Source organism: Pelophylax lessonae (genome assembly GCF_965119305.1).
Source record: "Pelophylax lessonae genome assembly, chromosome: 11".
NCBI lineage: Eukaryota > Metazoa > Chordata > Amphibia > Anura > Ranidae > Pelophylax > Pelophylax lessonae.
This window is the reverse complement of record NC_138778.1, coordinates 45,093,791-45,116,240: the sequence shown is the minus strand read 5'-3', so window position 1 is coordinate 45,116,240 and position 22,450 is coordinate 45,093,791. Positions and strand designations below refer to the sequence as shown.

Below are 22,450 nucleotides of genomic sequence, written 5' to 3'. Positions count from 1 at the left end.
GGCTGGCACCCTGTGGTGGGTGGCTGGCTGGCTGGCACCCTGTGGTGGGTGGCTGGCTGACTGGCACCCTGTGGTGGTGGTTGGCACCCTGTGGTGGGTGGCTGGCTGGCACCCTTTGGTGGCTGGCTGGCACCCTGTGGTGGGTGGCTGGCTGGAACCCTGTGGTGGCTGGTTGGCTGGCACCCTGTGGTGGGTGGGTGTCTGCACCCTTTGTTGGCTGGCTGGCACCCTGTGGTGTGTGGGTGGGTGGCTGGCTGGCACTCTTTGGTGACTGGCTGCCTGGCACCCTGTGTTGTGGGCTGCTGGCAGGTACAGGCCCAGGGTCTGTAGCTGGCTAGCTGGTACAGTCAGGCAGGGCCTGTGGCTGGCTGGTACAGGCCTGTGCTTTTGTGGGACTAGGTGGCTGGCTGACACCAGGCAGCTGTGGGTGGGTGGCCGCGGCAGCTGTGTTGCACAACGTGCACTGTGTCTGTGACTGGTCACTGTACTGTGATTTGATTTGAGAAGAAGAAATCACTCACTGTCCCACTGCATGCAGAGAGTCTCCAGTGTGGCCGCGGCGGTAAAACACACTGTGCGCACATGTGAGACTCCAAATGAGGCTGAGGGAGGCGGCCTAAATAGGACACAGAAGCTGTCCCAGAATCCCAGTGCGTGGAGGAGCAACATACGCGATGACGTCACGGCAATATCGACAATATCGGTACCCACCGGGGCCGATTCCAATATATCAGGGAAAGTGCATATCGGCCCCCGATATATCGGTGTTGCCGATAATCGGTCGATCCCTACTTTACACTCCATACTGTTACTTTGGGGAACCAGTGAGGAGAAGCCTGGCCCATTCATCCAATAGCGTAAGTCTGAATGCAAGGGCAAGGCATACATATGCATTGTGCCAAGTGTGTAGTCCACACTGCACCCACCCCTACAGAGGACGGGTGCGGTGATGGCATACATGGATCGCCTTTCAGATGCAGCCACAAATGACATGGCTGCACCTAACAGTTTGGTGTCATGTCCTGAATCAAAGTAGCGTGTGCAGTAATCGCACAGTGGGCCTCCCACCCCTTGGGGCCCATGTGCACGGCACACATATTAGGGACAAGCCTGTGACTGGAAGTTGATTGTGATTGATTTATAAACCCCATCTCTGTTCACCCTATTGCCTCGCTGAGTTCATTTTCAACAGTCATCGGTCATTTTATTTATTAGCCCCTTAGCCTGGAGCTTTAGTATTGTCTGAAAGGGTTGCCATCAAGGAAGGATTTCAGGCTGCCCAAGTTGGCAGATGATGGCAAGTGAGCAAACTTTGCCTTGTTTACGCTCTGGGGCATTTGATTTATGTATGATAAATAAAGTTTTTTGTTCAGTAATGGTAGATCTTTGGTCCCATCCAGGATCCTACTCCAGCTATGGTCTATTACTAGACTTATATCTGTGCTGGCATATGAACCCTCACCCAACTTCTTCTATGTCTGCTCCTTGGTTCTGAAATGGCATCTTACTATGAACATGCCTATTTTCTAAATTCTGCCTGATGCAGTTTCAACTAGTTCTCTACCTGGAGTAATGTTTTTTGTTCCATCAAATTATATGCCTATTTTTGTTCCTGCTTTCAGGGTTTCTGATCTGTGTCCGCAGACACATGAGCCAAAGTGTGTTCCCAAAGACAGGATTCTCACTCTCAATACATGTGCAAAGTCCACTATGTAATGTGGTAGCCTACTTAGGTAGTCCATATATTTTATATGTAAACAGGTGTCTTCTCATATTACAAGGTTGTTGTAAATGTTGCTGCTTTACCAGCTCGAGCCTAAGGAAAGGTAAATGATGTGTGACCAGTCGTAGATTCGTCTTCAGGAAACAAATAGTACCAATGGCGGTAGAGAAGTCCCTGCTTGACCCAGGTCATTCATGGTTGCTGTCAACTTGCTTTAGTTACTTATGGAAGAAGTCACTGGGCAAGTATCATTATCTTCAGCAGTCAAGTGCATTATTTTAACCACCTTAGCCAGAAGGATTTGCCACCTTTCTGACCAGGCCTTTTTTGCGATTTGGCACTTCATTATTATAACGGACAATTGCGCGGTCGTGCGACGCTGTACCCAAACAAAATTTACGTCCTTTTTTTCCCACAAATAGAGCTTTCTTTTGGTGATATTTGATCACCTGTGCGATTTTTTTTTTTTTTGCGATATAAACAAAAAAAGAGCGACAATTTAGAAAAAAACAATATTTTTCACATTCTGCTATATGACCTTCTTAAAAAAAATAAAAAATTTTAAAAATCTAAATTCTTTAACATTTTAGGCCAATTTGTTTTCTGCTACATATTTTTGGTAAACAAAATCGCAATAGACGTATTTTGATTGGTTTGCGCAAAAGTTATTGCGTCTACTAACTACGGGAAAGATTTATGTCATTTTTATTGTTTTTTTTTTTTTTTTACTAGTAATGGCAGCAAGCTGCAATTTTTTGAGGGACTGCGACATTGCGGCAGACAGATCGGACTCCTAACTGACATTTTTGACACTTTTGGGGGCACCAGTGACATTACTACAGTAATCAGTGCTAAAATATGCACTGTTACTGTAATAATGACACTGGCAGGGAGGGGTTTAATACTGGGGGGTGATCAAGGGGTTAAATGTATGCCTAATGCTTACTGACTTGTGTGGGAGGCTTCTGTGACAGGCAGAGAGATCGCAGTTTCAGCTATGCTGAATCTGCTGATCTCTTCCTGCCTGTCAGTGAGAAGATCCGCCTGCTTTGTTTACAAAAGCAGGCGGGTCTTCTCACCGTTTCCCCCAATGATCGGGGGAGGAAGGCGGCAATCGCCGCCTCTCCTCCCCTGGCCCGACTCCCGCTGCATCTAAATACAGCGGGAGCGTGCCTCCGGCGGCGCGCACGCGCCGAAACCCCTTCCCCTCAAGTCATGTAGTACTACGTGACTGGACCCAGGGGAGCCGCACTGCCACAGTAATATTACTGTGAGCAGTTGGCAAGTGGTTAAGGCAGACACAATTACATTTACTCTTTAGTGATATAGTGTATTTATTACATGTAAATATGCATTTTGTAGTGTAAGCTGTTGCCTCACCACACCCTCGTTTCCTTCCAGTACCTTGTCAAGTTCTCTGTAAAGTACTAGGTGCATTCCCCTTACTAACCCACAACAGTACTTCCATGACCTGAGAATAGAGATTTATTATTACAAGTCCTCAGGGCTTTTTTTCTCAGAAAATAGGTGCAGGAACTCAACCACGACCCCTTAAATCCACCATTAAACTGCATCAAATAGTGGGTGTGGTAAATTTCACTAACAGCGGGAGAGTCCTAAAGGGGCATTGATTACCAGGAGTGCATTATGTATAGAGTGCAGAGTTGGGGGTGGTTACACACAGAGTGCAGAGTTTGGGAGTGCACTACATACTGTCAGGATTATTGGGGAGATTAAATAAAAGAAAAATGGAAATATGTCATATTCTGTTCTATATAGAGATTTTGAGCAGTGACATCCATTTTGTTAGAAGGTCACTGAAAGTTCAAACCTCCTTTTAGGCAAAAGTGTCTATTCAAGAGATTTCTAAAAGTTTCCAACAGACATGCTGTGTGACTTAAGGTAATAAATAAATAAATAGCCTGTTGATTTTCTTTAGATAAAGTCTGGCTGATGCTATACCGAGGTAATCTTGTTTGTGTGGTGACCATAAACACCAGTCAAGTATTCTGTGTTTAAACCCATTTAAAAATAAGATTTACAGATACATTATAATCCTATGAAAAAGAATATTAACAATGAAGTATATACGGTATATGAATAACATACATAGATATTTTAGGAAAACTTTCTATATTATAGTGTGTTTCATATTCTTGCTAAATTCTAGTTTTGATGACTCATCACTGCATGTCAAGAAAGATTTCAGTAAACCTTAGTAAGTGGTAAAGTGGTCATAAAACTTTTCTGACCTTGCCAAAGATGTCTAGTCTAGAAGGTCTGGGATTATAGGCTCTTTGTCAATATAAGGTTCAAAAGTTTATTTGTTATATTGCTATATACTGAATCTAAAGAGCAATACAATACTGCCCTCTTTGGTACTGCTACTAAGTGAAGTCTTTGGTTAAACAGTCATTTCCAATATATATAGATATATATTAATAATATATTCTTAATTATAAATGGTGTTACCAGATTCAATCCTTACCTAGATACATGATGGAAATATTAGATGGACATGTATATTAGATGAGAGTATGGATAAATTATTATGTTGTTTTTATGATATTCTTAAATGGAGAAATCATCACATAGTTTTAAATATCCAATATAACCAAGAGGTGTTGCCCAATGACATCACCAGTTAATGGATAAGTTATCCCAACCAATGGGGATAAAGTTCCTCCTTTTGTTCAACACAATATGCCCTTTTGTTCAACACAATATAAAAAGGGAACCCCAGATGTGAGAGACACACATTACTGACAACATTCATTACACTTACAACACACACGCTACTCACATCCATACATATACTCATCTATACATACTCCATTTTGCTCCATCATTTATCTGAAACTTTGAAGGACGCCAAATGAAATTCCTCCCTAACTGGCGACCATTTTGGAAAGGCAGCCATCTTAAGGACTCTGGTAACGACCATTTAAGCTAGCAGCCATTTTAAATGTGGTAAATATACCTTGCTTTGATTATTATTTAATATTGTTTATTTCCTTCCTTATATGTTTTATATTGCATATTCAAGGGTAACGAGATTACAGTCCCAGCCGTATGAACCATGTAGATTTTTCTTTAAAAACTGATTTTTGTTTTTATACGTTTTTATTAATATCAGATTTAGCGCATTATTAGCGATCTAGTCTCCCGTTTTGCATAGCCTATTCTCGCTCCATCTGCAGTGGAGTGACTGATGGCTGCGCAATTCGCAGACAATTGTGATCTGATTATATAGAACACTTAAATATGGTTTCTACTATACCTGGGGAAAATGTAATCTTGCTTTATTTTTACTTTCATCATTGAGCTACAAATCACATTGCATTTATCGTTTAAGTTTGTATTTTATGTCAGAGTTATCTTTTTGTGTCATCTCAAGTCTAATAATTTATTGTGATTACATGCCTTGTGAATAAATATTCTTATATATATTCCCTACTGTAGACTGTTTTCACTAAGATTGGTATATGCTGTTAAAAAGAAGTTAATCGATTAAAAAGAATTCGTTACATATTGATTTGTGGAAATAAGTTGAGATTCTCCTACCTTACAGATCTTTGCTTATTTACATAAATGGAGACACTGTTATATTCAGAGCAGTATAAATATTCTGACAATACACAGTGCAGAGTTTAGGAGTGTGTTGCATACACAGTGCAGAGTTCAGGGGTGCACTACACACACACAGTGTTCACAGAATTCAGCCTTCTTCCACAGCTTCTTACCCCTGCATCCCCCATCTACATCTCACTTTCACCCCTCTACATGCATCCCCCCTTCCCTTAAAAGTGCCACCATCTTCCACATGTCTTACTTTTGTTGCCGTATAAGCACCCAACCGCCTCTAGTATCTACCCGAACACTGTGCAGTAGGTGGTTCCACCACTTTCACTTGCAGGAAGATGATCCAGTGAGGGTGTCGACATCCGCATCTCCCTTGTACCCATCCTGCGCTCAGTGGGAGCCGCTCAGGAGATCAGATCTGTGGAAGTCGTTGGGAGACAAGCTGTCACTTATGAACACAGAGGCTGAACTTCTGTGTTTACAAGTGGTAGTGGTGAGCAGGAAGCAGAGAACCTGAGCCGGAGGTGGTGGAACTTAGTTCCACCAAGTTCCAGCTGAAAAAAAGCCCTGCAAGTCCCTAATTTGCAGGAAACCTGTAGAATTACTTACAGACGAGATCAACTTCCCAATTACATTTATTATGTAATTACAGGGAGCACACACACATTACAAGCTGGTCAATGTATGCTCTGCATGCCTGTCAGTGCCTCTTCCTTATACAGGCGGTCCCCGGGTTACAAACAAGATAGGGACTGTAGGTTTGTTCTTAAGTCAAATTTGTTTGTCAGTCGGAACAGGTACACTTTTTAAGTTGAGCTCCAGCCAAAATAATATTTCTTTGTTTTTTTGAACAGCATAGGGAAAGGTTAACACCCCTGTAACATTTGTTTTGCTGTCTGTGCCCCTGTTCAGAGGATTTCACCTCACTTTCTGTCCCTATGACAACTGGCTTTTGAAAATTTTGGGTTGTGGTGGAAACAAGGATTGGTGATAAAGCTTCAGTGGAGACACCTTTTTCCCATGAGAACTCACTTCCTGTTGTCTCCCTCCGTTTGTAAGTCTGATGTTTGTAACCCGGGGACCGTCTGTATATGGTTTCTTATCATACAACACACATTAAAAAAATGACACTTAGGGTGCCGAAGATGCCTGGAAAATCCCCCGTCAATGCTGTTTACGATAACAATATTGTTTACTCAGTAAAGTTGTTTATCGCATAGCTCACAGGTGTCAAACACAAGGCCCGCGGGCCGAATGCGACCCCCCAGGCCATTTCATGTGGCCCCCTCACCTCTCCTGCAGCTGTGGCACCCCCCTTGTCTCTGACCCCACCTTGTCTCAGTAGTCGGCAGTAGAGAGGACAGAACTCCTTTGTCAAATCCCCTGCATCTCTCTGCTGCTGCAGAAAGGCTCGTCTTTGCCCATCCCCACCTTCTCAGCAGTCTGCAGCAGAGAGGAGGGAAAAACTCCTTCTACAGATCCTGCACCTCTCTGTGCAGCCACAGCACCACCTTGTCTAAGCCTCCCCTGGTCTCAGCATTCAGCAGACTCTGTAAGCTGTCTCCAGCCCTCCTCTAGTCCTTGTCCAAACCTTGCAATTTCTTCTTCCCAGATCCACCTGCCTCTTATTCCTGGCAGTAGCACAAGGTAAGGGGGTGCATTGTGATGTAAGGAAGGGTGGGCGAGCATGTAAGGGTGTAAAGGGGCGTAGGGTGCCTCGGACATCTAATCTTAAAGATATAACTGGCCCTTTGAGGGCAACCATAATGCTGATGCGGCCCTCGATGAAATTGAGTTTGACACCCCTGGCATAGCTCAAGCGGCTATTTTTAGCTTTATTTATACAATATAGAGAGAACACACCATATTTGATATTAATCTTATTTCTAATTAATTTATATTATGATATATATCAGTAAGGATCACTATTATCCCTATACACCTGTTAATTAGACATGTGCCATTTGTTTCACTACAATTCAAAATTCAGACGAAAGATTTGTTCTGCGGAGATTCGAATGTATCGCGTTTTTTCTGTGGCAGGTCGGGCCCATGCCACTGCGTAAAATGACAGTCTAGGCCAGATTTTGTAGGAAACGGGCACACTAATAATGGAGGTGTGTGCTGGGTTTATGTTAGCATAAATAAACCAGAATCCCCCTGTAAGCACTACAGTACATATGAAACATATTGCAGTAAATACAGTAAGGTATAAAAGTGAAATAATAAAATTATTCATACTTATTGTGTTTGGCTTGGATGGAGGTGGATCCATCAGAATCTCGGAATCCTAACAAAACAAATTAATTGGAAATGAATTTAGTTCCATTCCTTGTGTTATGATTCAGAGATTCTAATGGATTCACTTCCAACCGCAACAGAGGGCATAAGTAATCTCCTAAAATAATGAATTAACGTGTTAGAACGAATATAGCCAATCTTCTGAAATACCTTCCAAAATATAAATTGATTCTGAACAACAAATATACAAAAGGAATCTGAATATATACGAAACAAATCCAAATGTATGAATCGAATTTCAAAAAGGAATCATTCTAATATAATGAATGATTAACATAACGAATGAATCTGAAATCAAACAAAACAATATATTTCCGTCATGCACATCCATACTGTTAATCGTAATCATGATCCACAGATCACAAGCCTGGCCTCACCAACTTCCCCTCCTCTACTTCCATCAAAGGCCTGTTAACCCCCTTGCACTCCCATTCACGCTGCGATGGTGGTTGGGTCACCAAACTGGGATACTCAGATATGCAACTGCTGACTTTGACCCCCCACTCTACTTTGTCTTGCTCTTGGCGCATATCCATTATATGCTGCCTTTCTAACGAATAGTTTGGTGTGTGAATTAATAATGATGCTCTTCTTTGTGGCGATGGACTGATAGTGAGATTCAGGAGGGGGCAGACCAGACCTGGTGAACTGTTTCAAGAAACTGATATCATCATGGAGACTCATGGCATTGCCTCCAATTAGAGGTAAAGCAAAACTGAAGTTAGCTGAGGGTCCCCAGGCTTTTATGATCATTTGCTGGTACACACATCATATTTGCACCTTATGGAACAATGACCTGCCAAAGGGACCCCTCCAGTAACGTGACAGCCTCAATCTGCCTTTTCGCTCCGTTAACCTCCGCTGACATCCACACCAAGTCTTCTTCTGGCTTCAGAGTCTTTGGCCATCTGCCCAGGTGACAGATGGGACATGCAGGAATTGATCCCAGACCTGGAAGATGAAGCTATTCAACACATTATAGGTTTCTGAGAAAGGAAGCCCCTATGACTCAGGTAAGGGGGAGGGGATGATTTGAATTTTTGGGATGTTGCAAACAACCATTTTTTTAGATACACCTCAAATATGGGTGGTCTGGGGTAACTGCCTAGACTGCTTTATACTGTGGTTTGTACTTCTTATGGGTACTGTGGACTCTACATTAAAAGGCATCTGCACTTGAAGACTGACTGTTGTTCTGAATGCTGCTATATGTAGGTTGGAGCTGTGAGATTATGGTGCTTCCAACACCTGGCTTTTCACTTTACTTTATGGTTTTATATTCTAATCCGCCAGCTGGTACTTTGGTGGGTGAGTGGGGCGAAGGTGGATTGTAGGGACATTTTGGTTAGTAAGTTGTTTTGGGGGCGGACACTGGATTTTCTTATATGTTGTTTTACTTTTTATTTGTTTTTTTTGGTTGTCATATGCCTTATTGAAAATCAATAAAAATAATTTTCTGAAAAAAAAAAAAAAATATGGGTGGTCTAAAAGGTTGACTTTTCTGAATACAAATCATTCCTCCCTCCTTTCACAGAATCGCAAAATAAAAAATTGTACAATGTAGCCCCCAAGCTCCCACGACCTCCAGGGATACTCACATTACGCATCCCAACGAGGCTTCGGGTCAGCAAATGAAAATGCGGAATGTGCCTCTGAAAGGGGTCAGTTGTCTCTTCTTGGTTCTTGTAGCCAATCCCCTGATGATGTGGTGTGGTGCATGTGCATCATCAGGGGGCTATCTGCAAGAACCAAGAAGAGACGGCTCCCGATGGTGGTGTGGGATCACGTGAGAGCAGCAGAGTGGCGGATTGCTACAGGACAATACTGGATTCACTGGTTGTATAAATATGCTTATTGAGCATAACTGAGCAAAGTAGGTAAGAGGGGGAACAGAGAAAAAAAAAGGGGTTTTTCTTCCAGGTCCCGAGCAGGTTTCCTGCTGCATTCTGAACACAGGGGATCAGCTGCTGGAACACCACTACTTACACCAGCTCCTACTTACACCAGCTCTTACTAATACCCGCTCCTACTTACACCAGCTCCTACTTATAACAGCTCCTACTTACACCCGCTCCTACTTATAACAGCTCCTACTTACACCCGCTCCTACTTATAACAGCTCCTACTTATAACAGCTCCTACTTACACCCGCTCCTACTTACACCCGTTACTACTTATACCTGCTCCTACTTACACCCGCTCCTACTTACACCCGCCCCTACTTACACCCGCTCCTACTTACAGCTACTACTTACACCCGCTCCTACTTACAGCTACTACTTACACCCGCTCCTACTTACACCTGCCCCTACTTACACCCGCTCCTACTTACAGCTACTACTTACACCCGCTCCTACTTACACCCGCCCCTACTTACACCCGCTCCTACTTACACCCGCTCCTACTTACACCCGCTCCTACTTACACCCGCCCCTACTTACACCCGCTCCTACTTACAGCTACTACTTACACCCGCTCCTACTTACACCCGCCCCTACTTACACCCGCTCCTACTTACAGCTACTACTTACACCCGCTCCTACTTACACCCGCCCCTACTTACACCCGCTCCTACTTACACCTGCCCCTACTTACACCTGCTCTTACTTACAGCTACTACTTACACCCGCTCCTACTTACACCCGCTACTACTTACACACGCTTCTACTTACACCCGCTCCTACTTACAACCGCTCCTACTTACACCCGCTCCTACTTACACCCACCCCTACTTACACCCGCTCCTACTTACAGCTACTACTTACACCTGCTCCTACTTACACCCGCCCCTACTTACACCCGCTCCTACTTACACCTGCCCCTACTTACACCCACTCTTACTTACAGCTACTACTTACACCCGCTCCTACTTACACCCGCTACTACTTACACCTGCTCCTACTTACACCCGCTCTTACTTACACCCGCCCCTACTTACACCCACTCCTACTTACAGCTACTACTTACACCGGCTCCTACTTACACCCGCCCCTACTTACACCTGCTCTTACTTACACCCGCTACTACTTACACCTGCTCATGCTTACACACGCTACTACTTACACCCGCTACTATTTACACCCGCTACTACTTATACTCGCTACTACTTACACCCGCTCCTAATTACATCTGCTCCTACTTACACCCGCTCTTACTTACAGCTACTACTTACACCCGCTCCTACTTACACCCGCTCCTATTAACACCTGCTCCTACTTACACCCACTACTATTTACACCCGCTCCTACTTACACCCGCTCCTACTTACACCCGCTCCTATTAACACCCGCTCCTACTTACACCCACTACTACTTACACCCGCTCCTACTTACACCCGCTCCTACTCCTACAAAAAAAGAGTATACAAAAGCTGAATTGGAGGGGGAGAAGGAAGCAGAAAAGCGGAACTTGTCCTTTTGTGTGAATTTCCACTTTAAGGGTCAGTTCACACCACATGCAGTCCAGTGCATTTTTTTTCTGCATCAAAAACGCATGGATAGTAGGTTATATGGTTTTCAATGGCATAGTTCACACCAGTGCGGTTAGTTCCAGTGCATTCCAGTTACAGAATAAAAAGTAGAACATGCTGCATTTTTTCTGCACTAGACTGTACTGGAACGTGGTAAAATGCGTAAAAAACGCAAAAATGCACTGGAACACACATGTCCTTTTTCAGGGCTTGTTCACACCAGAAACACGCACTGCAGATCCGTTCCAGGTGCATTTCTGCAAGCGTGTTTTTAACAGGTTTTTGGCGCTTACCGGTGCATTTTTAATGTGTTTCCAGATACATTCCAAATGCTTTTTTTTTTTTTTTACTGTACTGAGGTCCCGTGCGTTTTTGATGCATTTTAGTGCATTTCATGCGTTTTTGATGCATTTTACCACGTTCCAGTGCAGTCCAGTGCAGGAAAAATGCAGCATGTTCCACTCAATTTTCTGGAACTGGAACGCACTGGAACTGACCACAATTGGGTTAACTATACTATTGAAAACCATATAACTGACTTTCCATACGTTTTTGATGCAGAAAAAAAAACCCGCACTGGATTGCATGTGGTGTGAACTGGCCCTTAAGATTAAAGACAAAAAAAAGGGGGAAAAAATGCACCGAAACGCATCAGATATGTGTCAAAAACGAGCATGAAGAAAAGCTTCCAGAACGCATCCGGACTGCGTTTTTAGGGCCAGTTCACACATATGCAATGCGGGAACCTTGCGAGTCCGCAATCGACTCGCAGGCAGTTCACACTGCCATATGCGAATCGCTGGGGGGGGGGGGTCAATACAACATTAACGATACCCCCAGATCAGTTTGCATATCGCAGTGCGAACTGTCAATTCGGACATGAATTGGATCGCATCATCCCCTAGGAGACCTGATTCCGGTGCAGACCAAAAAAAGGGTCCTGTGTGACTTTGGTCCGAACAGTGGCGGCTGGTGCTCCATGGGCCGGGGGGCGGCAGACGGACCATACCATACCCCCCCTCCCCCCCTCAGTCGCCGGCTAACTCACCCCATGTGGAGGGCAGGCAGCAGCGGCACCGGCGGCGGCGGCTTCCCCCTCGGTCTCCTGCGTCTCCTCCCTTCTCCTCCTCCTCCTTGGCCAATGGCATGGCCTCTCCTTTTGGCCAATCAGGAAATGGGTCCCAGGACCCGCTTCCTAATTGGCCAGGAGGAGAATCCGTGTGACAATAGCGACTATTCATTCGCTATTGTCACACAACTGCGCCCCGAGCCCACCCTTCTTTGAAGCCTATTAGAGCCTCTGCCTCTAATCACGTGCTTCAAAAAAAAAAAAAAAAAACACCATTGGAATCCATGCGTCCGGCGCCCTGCATGTAGATTAGGGGGCCGGACGCATGGATGGGGGAGCAGCGCCCGTGCGCCCCCAATGGACGGGCTGCCACTGGGTCTGAATGCGATGCAAATTCAGCCATACAATCTGTATGGCTGAATTCGCAATGCACAGACATCGCATGTGATTTGCAGAGCAGCGCGCTCCGAATCACATGCGATGTCTGACATTGCATTTGTGTGGGCCGGCACTTATGGTATGGTGTGAAATGGCCCTAAGAGACAATATAGCTGCAGCCCTGCACCACTTTAATATTTTATTCTTGAGGTTACTTTCATGTTTGCTCGAGCTGGGAATTCTTTTATCCTTGCAGGATCACTTTTTCCAGCTGGCAATGCATGAGAAATAATTGTGAAGACGAAGAAAAGAAAAACAAAAGACTTGCCCCGTGTGAGGATCGAACTCACGACCTTCAGATTATGAGACTGACGCGCTACCTACTGCGCTAACGAGGCGCTGAGTGTTGCAATGGTCCGTTATATATCAGTCTGTGATATATATCAGTCTAGTATATAGTTTTGATTTTTATTTCTTTATAATTATTTATTCCTTTCATCTATTCCTCTTAGTTCAAATGTTATTTATTTATTGTAAATAAAAAAAATAAATGTAAAATGACACATTTCCTTTTCCTTACATTAATTTGAGCTGGGTGAGCGTTCCCATATAAAGAACGGATCGGTTGATGTATAATAAGGATATAAATAAGTTATAAATAAGATTAGATCGTTACACAACAAACGTTGGGAAATGGAAGGGTGGAATTCCGCAGTGAGGGAGAGCGGCCAGCAGATGGCGGCAGAGGCCGGTGACGTCATGCGGCTGGTTACATTGTATCCGCACAGAGGGAGATCAGAGAGTCGGAGGTTGTCGCTCGGTGCGGGTCGGGGGAATCGGGACGAGGAGATCGGGGGGGTAGAGAAGCGGAAAGTGGGGAGCCCGATCTGAGGAATCGGCCGGTGTGTGAGCGGAGTCGGGGCTGCCAGAGCTCAGGATGCCGTCAGAGCGGCCTTTTAAACACAGGAGGAGCTTCGGTGAGTGCTGACATGTCTGGGGTGTCATCATTGTTCCCTGCTGGGGGGGCTTCTATTCTTCATAACAAATCCTACAACCCCCCCCCCCCCCGAACTCCTTCTATATAGAGGGCACAGGAGGCTTTGTCTGCAGGGATCCTAGGGGGAGGGAGGATGTTGCCCCTAGCAACTGATTTGCATACATCCTTCATCATCTCAGCTGATTGGTTGCCATGAGCAACAGCACCAGACTCACTGGGGAAGAATATGCTACAACTAGAGCAGTTGGAAGTAGCAACCAATCAGCTTCCAGCTTTTATTGTCAAAGCTTGAACTGAACAAGCTGATTGGCTGCCATGCACAGCTGCTCCAGTCTAAAGCTGTCCAGAAAAGCAAAGAATAAAAATCAGGTAGACCCATCATTCCACTTTCTTATGGCAACAGTCGATTTTCTATTTCAGGATCAAAAATGCTTGAGGTCATTGTAGCCGTATTAGTGCACTTGCGACAGAGACAATTGAGTACTGTCCGTGATACTTTTTTTTATTTGCACTAGGATCAAAAATGTAAGAAGAAAATATTTTCTAACGAATCATTTTCCATTCGTTTGTAGATCAGTTGGGAAAAAAAAAATGTAATAAAATGCACGTGAGCAGAAAAAAAATAAAAAATAAAAAAATGCACGTGAGCAGCAGTAATGGAAGAAAGCAATTTAAAAAAAAAAATGTTTAATGTTGGAGACAGTCGGAAAAATGTTGACGTTTTCTAGAAAATTTTCAATACAATGATTGGGCTATCGATCGGAAGAACATTTTTATTTATTTTTTTTAATTTTCGTTTGTTTTTTTATTTATTTTTTCCTCCTCTGTGGCCGGTTTAAGGCTCCATGTACACGGGACGCTGGAAATGGTCGTTTAGGAGCAGTTGGGCGTTTTTTTCAGAAGCCCCTGAACCCATCTACATTTTATCTTATCTGTCCATGTACACAGGGTCGTTTACAGTCATTTGCAGGCAGTTGCATTCAGGGACTCTTTTTAGAACGCAATTATTTGCGTTCGAACTTGTGTTTCCCGGCGTTTCAAATGCACAAACGCGTCCGAACGCGTTTTTCCATTTTAAAGGGGAATCATTTTTTTGACCTCTAGGAACGGTTCTAAACGCAAACGCCCCTAAACGCCCGCTAAACGCGGGTACAAACGCGACTGAACGGACGTTTCAAACGTCCTAAAAATTCCAGCATTCAAAGGGACTTTTAACAACGTCCTGTGTACATGGAGCCTTAAGCCCATGAGCAGTAGCCGTAGTAAAAAGCGTTCAGAAAAAAAAAAAACAATTTTTATTGTTTAAAATTATCGGAAAATTGTTGAGGTTTACTGGAAAATGGGCTATCAAATGTTGGAATGAAAGAATTTCACATTTTGTTTTTTTTTTTTTTTCTAATTTAAATTTTTTTTTTACGTATCTGTAGCCGGTTTAAAGCCCATGAGCAGTAGCTATAGTAAAAAGCGTTCAGAAAAAAAAAAAAATGTTTATTGTTAAAAACGTTTGGAAAATTGTTGAGGTTTACTGGAAAATTTACAGTACGATAATCGGGCTATCAAATGTTGGAACGAAAGAATTTTTCAAAACTTTTTTTTTTTTTTCGAATTTTAACTTTTTTTTTTTTACTCCTCTGTGGCCGGTTTAAAGCCCATGAGCAGTAGCCGTAGTAAAAAGCGCTCCAAAAAAAAAAAAAAAAACAATGTTTATTGTTTTATTGTTAAAAATGATCAGAAAACTGTTGAGGTTTACCTGGAAAATTTACAGTACAACAGTTGGGCTATCAAATGTTGGAACGAAAGAATGTTTCAAATTTATTTATTTTTTTCAAATTTTTTTTTCTTTTTTATGTATCTGTGGCCGGCTTAAAGTCCATGAGCAGTAGCCGTAGCAGAAAGCATTCAGAAAAAATTATGTTTAATGTTGAAACGATTGGAAAAATGTTGAAGTTCACTGGAAAAATTCCAATACAATGATTGGGCCATCAAATGTTAGATCGAAAGAATTATATTATGTGGCGATTGGTATCGGCGCTACCTTACAATATAAAACGTGACTTCCCCAAAGTGTAGGTGAATAAATATATAAGGGTGTCAACAAAAAATTGTTTTTTTGTGAGTAAATTAAATGAAATAAACAATCCGTGTGTTTATTGAATTTCAAATAAAAAACAAATATAGTGATACATGTGCAATATACATATCGAAATGGTGGAAAAAGGAAAAAAATATTGGGGGGGGGGAAGGGGGGGTGTTCCCACAACCACAAGTGTTATATCAGGTATACACTTTTTCTGATATATTTGTGCCACACAAGTATTGAAAGTAAACAGGTGCTACTGTGCAGAGTTCAAAATGACCACAACCACAAGTGTTATATCAGGACATTTGACGTCCCTCTGACGAAACGCGTAGGGCGGAGTCTAGAACGTGCAACGTCACTTCCGGTTGTCGGCCGTGGAACGCGGAAGCATCCCGGCGCGGACTGTTTTTTTCTACTCTGATCCAGATCATCTTAACAGTGAGTGTACTGCGCTTTTTTGCCGCTATTGTATGGATTATCTATTCACTTTGGGGCCTTCTTTCGTTATGAGCATTTAGGGCACCAGACCACCGGCTCGGAAGTGCTCCCCCAAATACGAAGAAGAGACCCCCCATACAGCTGCACAGGTCGTATTGCAGACGCCACCTAGTGGACACTTTGGACTCTGCACAGTAGCGTTTGCTTATTTCTAGCACATGTGTGGCACATATATCAGGGAATGTCCTGATATAACACTTGTGGTTGTGGTCATTTTGAACTCTGCACAGTAGCACCTGTTTACTTTCAATACTTGTGTGGCACAAATATATCAGAAAAAGTGTATACCTGATATAACACTTGTGGTTGTGGGAACACCCCCCCTTCCCCCCCCCCCCCCCCAATATTTTTTTCCTTTTTCCACCATTTCGATATGTATATTGCACATGTATCACTATATTTGTTTTTTATTTGAAATTCAATAAACACACGGATTGTTTATTTCATTTAATTTACTCACAAAAAAACTATTTTTTGTTGACACCCTTATATATTTATTCACCTACACTTTGGGGAAGTCACGTTTTATATTGTAAGGTAGCGCCGATACCAATCGCCACATAATATATTTCATTTTCACCCTTGCACTTAAGGGTTGATTGGTGGCAGCTCACACCTTCTATTTACTTATCTATTTGTCCCCTCATATATCCTTAGTCCATAGCGCTGGTCACCCTCCCTTTACTATATAGATCGAAAGAATATTTAATTTTTTTTTTCAAATTTTTTATTTATTTTCTTACTTCTCTGTGGCCGACTTTAAACCCATGAACAGTAGCCATAGTAGAAAGTGTTCGGAAAAAAATGAAATTTAATGTTGAAAACAATCAAAAAAAACAGTTTACTTGAATTTCTGATACAATGATTGGGCCATAGAATGTTAGATCAAAAAAAAATTTTTTATTTTTTTTATTATCATTGGGTTTTTCTACTCCCCTATGGTCAGCTGGCCATAGATGAGTAGAAATCCGAGCAAATTGTTTGCTCGGATTTAGAGCCGGTTCACATTAGAGCGATCCGACTTGCCGGGGCGACCTCACAAGTCGTGGTGCGCAGCTCGCACCGCGACCTCGGAGCGGCCGGCACGGACTTCATAACATTGAAGTCAATGCAGGTCGCTCCGGGTCGCCCCAAAGAAGCTCCGGACCCTTTTTCTAATTTGGAGCGACTTGTGTCGCTCCTATTAGAACGGGTCCGCAGCTTCTCTATGGCAGGCGACCTACGGCGACCTGTCAGGCAACCATGTCGCCTGACAGGTCGCCCCAGTGTGAACGGGGTCTCAATTTGACTTATTTTGATTTTCGATTTCTACTATTTGACAAAAAAAAAAAAACGGTCAAGTTAGGCCTTTTCACACCTGGCGGGCAGTCTCAGTTTTTCTCAGTGGGGGATCATCCGCCGATTCCCCGTTGAGCAGGCGGATGGCAGCTCTGTCTCCGCGCTGTGTGCGGAGACAGAGCTGTCAGGTCCCCGCTGTTCTCTATGGGGGAATTGGTTGAGAATGGACCGTCTGTCCGTTCTCATCCGATCTGATGGGCGGATGGAAAATAGGGTTTCCATCCGTCCAGATTTGACGGATCGGATGTCAGTGGACATGTCTCCGCTGACATCCGATCCCCCATAGAGATGCATGGGGCATCCGTTCAGATCCGCCAAAAAAAACGGACAGGCAGATCTGAACGGTCCGCCTGTGTGAAAGGGGCCTGAGACATTTTTTTCCTGAACACCTGCTGGAGGCCGCATCCATCTTCACCCATTTTCCGGGTCCACGGATTCCTGCTGTGTGACTGGCCAGAGCCACGTGATGTCACTCCCGCGCATGCACCCGGGAACCGGTGCACGGTTTTTGAACCATTAGTGATGCAATTGTTTGGGAAAAAAATAGAAAATTCCATTGCATTGCTTCTGCCCATAAAGAAACCGATCAGCAAAAATATGATGATTTAATGTTAAACAATTGGAAAAATATTGATGTTCGCTGGTAAATTTCTAAAATAATGGGTCAATCGAATGTTATTTCGAAAAACCTTTCAATTTGAGTTTCTGCAGATCAATGGCCGGCTTTAAGCCGGGTATACACTAGTAAAATTTAAATTTAGTTTCACAATTTTTCGTTGTAAGAAAGTTTGTTCGTTTTTCTAACGGTTAGTGGGGTAAAAATCGAAGTTTGTTTTTGACCAAAGTGACAAAGAAAGTTTAAAGGAGCAGGATGGAAAATTTTTCTCAAATGTACAAGTTTCTAATTGTTTTCGTTCGATAAAAGTTTCATTCTGAAATCGAAGGTTAAAAGCAAATAAACTCTTGAACGTACAATTTTCTAAGAATTTTCGCAGAATTTTCTTTTGGACTACTACTGTAGAGCCAGCTTTAGTAAACCCCCCTGTGTGAGTCTCATTGTCTCCAGTCAGGAGATCAGAGGACAATGGGGTCCTTGAGTCAGGAGATCAGAGGACAATGGGGTCCTCGAGTCAGGAGATCAGAGGACAGTGGGGTCCTCGAGTCAGGAGATCAGAGGACAGTGGGGTCCTCGAGTCAGGAGATCAGAGGACAGTGGGGTCCTCGAGTCAGGAGATCAGAGGACAGTGGGGTCCTCGAGTCAGGAGATCAGAGGACAGTGGGGTCCTCGAGTCAGGAGATCAGAGGACAGTGGGGTCCTCGGGTCAGGAGATCAGAGGACAGTGGGGTCCTCGAGTCAGGAGATCAGAGGACAGTGGGGTCCTCGAGTCAGGAGATCAGAGGACAGTGGGGTCCTCGAGTCAGGAGATCAGAGGACAATGGGGTCTCTCGTCCTTCTCAGGTAAGGCTGGACACTTCTTTGTTCCTGGAGATCGGTGTGGTCATGTGATCCAGGTTGTCCTCCGCTTTCTCAGGATCCTGTCTTGGTCAGGACTATGGTTGGGCTTGGCAATTGAAGCAGGCAGTTGCAGCCTCCAGTGATTGTTAATGAGAGTCATGAGTCCCTTGTTTTCCATGTCAGATGTTCTTCTGCTCGTTCCGAAGTCTGCGGTCAGTCACCAGAGGTCAGGGAAATCTTGATTGCTCAATAGGGCCGCCCAGGCAACATCCATGTAGTACAGTCCTGTAGCAGAATACACTGACTTCCTCGTATGCCATAGAGCAGTCTTTCTAAAACCCTTTACCCTGGAGGAACCCTTTTCCTATCCTTGGGAACCCCAACTATAAATGATATTTGCAGTTCATGGTATATTGGTGTGATTAGTATATTGTAGATACAGGAATAAACTACATAAAGGGGTTTATTTTATGTCACCCCATCACTTTATATACGGAGTCTCCAAACTATGGCCCACGGACCAAATCCAGCCCACAGCAGCTGTCCGGGAAAATACAGCGCCTGGCTGGCAATGGATGCAGCAGTCTGTGTATGGTAATACAGAGATCAGCTCATCCCCTTTCAGGCAGTCCCCACTGCAGATTCCCTTCCCCCTGCCGTGGTGGGTTACTAGGACCGCAGGAATCCTAGCAACCAATTAGGTGTTGCCTTGCTCCCAGCATTTACAGAAGGACTGGACTTCCCTTCCAGACCTGTTCCACCTCTTGGCTTCTGTCACCGGTACTCTACACCAGTGGTCCTCAACTCCGGTCCTCAGGGCCCACTAACAGGCCAGATTTTAAGTATTACCTTGAGGAGATGCAGACTAGAATACTGCAATCACTGAGCAGCAAATGATATCACCTGGGATGTATTTCAGTTATCTTGCAAATCTGGCCTGTTAGTGGGCCCTGTAGGCCAGGGTTGAGGACCACTGCTCTACACCTATACAGTTAAGGATTGACTCTGCTGTGATGGGCACATATAGATTGGGGGGGGGGGGGACTGTGATGGGCCCTCCTGGGTGTTAGACAGGTGCTCTCGTTGTAAGCACTGGTCTAAGAACTTCTGGTTGTAAGGGGGACTTTGATTTGTTGGGCCCTCCAAGATCCTGGGGGGGGATTTTTACTGGCACTTTTGCTATTTTACCATGGGGACTAAAGGGGCTGATCCTATCACTGCTCCCCAAGTCACCTGGATAACTGAAAAGTAATGCAGAAATCCAGACCTTAGGGGTGGGCAAATTGCGGCCCGCCAACTGTGGCAAAACTACAAGTCCCATCATGCCTCTGCCTTTGGGAGTCACGTTTATAATTGTCAGTCTTCCAGTACCTCATGGGACATGTAGTTCCTCAACAGTTGGAGGGCCACAGTTTTCCCGCCTTGAAGATCCAGCCCTGTCGGCCCCACTGGGCTTTTGTCAGCTGTCTGCATCCGCCTTCCACTTGGCGACCACGCTATATCAAAAAAGCGGCTACAGCCCGGTCGTCCAGCTCTAGGAGGGCATTTATTGATGTCCTTCCTGAACCAGGCACAGCCCCCCCCCCCTCCCGGTGCACCCCAGGGGCGCACATAGGGCGCGCTCTGTGATCAAGGTAAAGGGCCAATGTGATCAGCGATGTCTAATTACAGCTGGTCACTTGTAAACAAATCCTAGTTATCAGCATTTCCTTTTCTCGGTGCTGTCACAGGGCGAGGAAAAGAATGCTGATAACTAACTATCCTGTGACAGGGGACGTTTACACTGATAATCAGGGCTCTGATCATCAGTGCCCTGATTATCAGTTCAGCCTTATTAGTGCCAATCAGTGCAGTACATCATTTACTGTCAGTGCAGTACATCATTTACTGTCAGTGCGGACTCCTTAGTCAGTGCGGACTCCTTAGTCAGTGCGGACTCCTTAGTCAGTGCGGACTCCTTAGTCAGTGCGGACTCCTCAGTCAGTGCAGTCTCTTTCAGTGCAGACTCCTCAGTCAGTGCAGTCTCTTTCAGTGCAGACTCCTCAGTCAGTGCGGACCAGTGAAGAAGAAATAGTTCTGATTTGCTGAATTTTATTAAAGAAATAAAGAAAAAGGCTTCAGTCTTTTTTCATTTATTTTGCAAAAAATAAAAACCCAGTGATGATTAATCACTTTACCACCGGAGGATTTTGCTGTCTTACGTCCAGGCCACTTTTTGCGATTCGGCGCTGTGTGACTTTAACTGACAATTGCGCGGACGTGCGACGCCGTACCCATACGAAATTTACGTCCTTTTTTTCCCACAAATAGAGCTTTCTTTTGGTGGTATTTGATCACCTGTGTGATTTTTACTTTTTGCTAAACAAAAAAAGAGTGTTTATTTTGAAAAAAATAACAATATTTTTAAAAATTTTTTTATATGAAATTCCCCCCAAAAAATATGTAAAAATCAATTTTTTTTTACATTTTTGGCCAATTTGTTTTCTGCTACATATGTTTGGTAAAAAAAATCACAATAAGCATATTTTGATTGGTTTGCGCAAAAGTTATTGCGTTTACTAACTAAGGGAAAGATTTCTGTCATTTTTGGTGTTTTTTTTTTTTTAACGAGTAATGGCGGCGATCTGCGTTTTTTTTTTTTTCTTGCAGGACTGCGACATTGCGGCGGACAGATCGGACCCTTGACTGACATTTTTGACACTTTTGGGGGTACCAGTGACATTACTGCAGTAATCAGTGCTATATATATGCACTGTTACTGTAAAAATGACACTGGCAGGGAAGGGGTTAATTTTATTGGAGAGGGAGGGGTTAATGTATGCCTGGTGCTTACTAACGTGTGGGGGGGGGGGGAGGTGGCTGAGTGAGTCAGGGACAGATCAGATGTTCAGCTATGCTGAACACTGCGATCTGTCACTCCCTGTCACTTAAGAGATCCGCCCGTTTTGTTTACACAGGCGGGTGGATCTCCAAACTAGATTCCCCAACGATCGGGGAAGAGAGGCGGCGATCGCCGCCGCTCCTCCCCTGACTCGAATCCCGCTGTCAATAAAAAAACAGCGGGACCACAGGAAGAGAAAGGAGGGTGAGTCTCATATAGCCTGCTAATCACTGTCCTGGGGTGGTTGATTTCTGTCCTCTGCCTGCCTTATACTGTCTGAGGGTGCTGATTACTTACAACTCCGCTTATATTCCACACATGCCACAGGTTTCTGACCCCTCACTTAGAACATCCGGCAAGTGTATTCAATAATAAATTGAAAAGTAGTAAATTGATATTTTAAAGCAGGCATGTCCAACCTGCAGCCCGGGGGCCGCATGCGGCCCAGAGCCCCAGGCAATGTGGCCCACTGCCCCCTGACAATTTTTCTTTTTTTGATGGGGAAGAAGGAAGTCGGGTCGGGGGCACGGCCACAGCGGCTTCCAACTAACTGTAGGCAGAGGCTGCCTCAGGAGGGATCATCCTCTAGTTGTGTTAAATTAGTGCTGGGGGGGGGGGGGGGGCGGCAGCGCGGGAAGGACACGGCAGCATTTTATTACTTATATACCCTAACTATAG

The 22,450-nt window shown here is 44.2% G+C and overlaps 1 protein-coding gene across 1 annotated transcript in view; it reads left to right on the top strand.

The window, feature by feature from the left end:
- Positions 1 to 13,304: 13,304 nt before the first annotated feature.
- MAP1LC3A (microtubule associated protein 1 light chain 3 alpha) overlaps positions 13,305 to 22,450 on the top strand; it is a 38,941-nt gene continuing 29,795 nt past the window's right edge. The window contains exon 1 of the mRNA XM_082272373.1: positions 13,305 to 13,499. Coding sequence (XP_082128499.1) covers positions 13,460 to 13,499 — 40 coding nt within the window. The 5' untranslated portion in view covers positions 13,305 to 13,459. The remainder of the gene's footprint in view (positions 13,500 to 22,450) is intronic.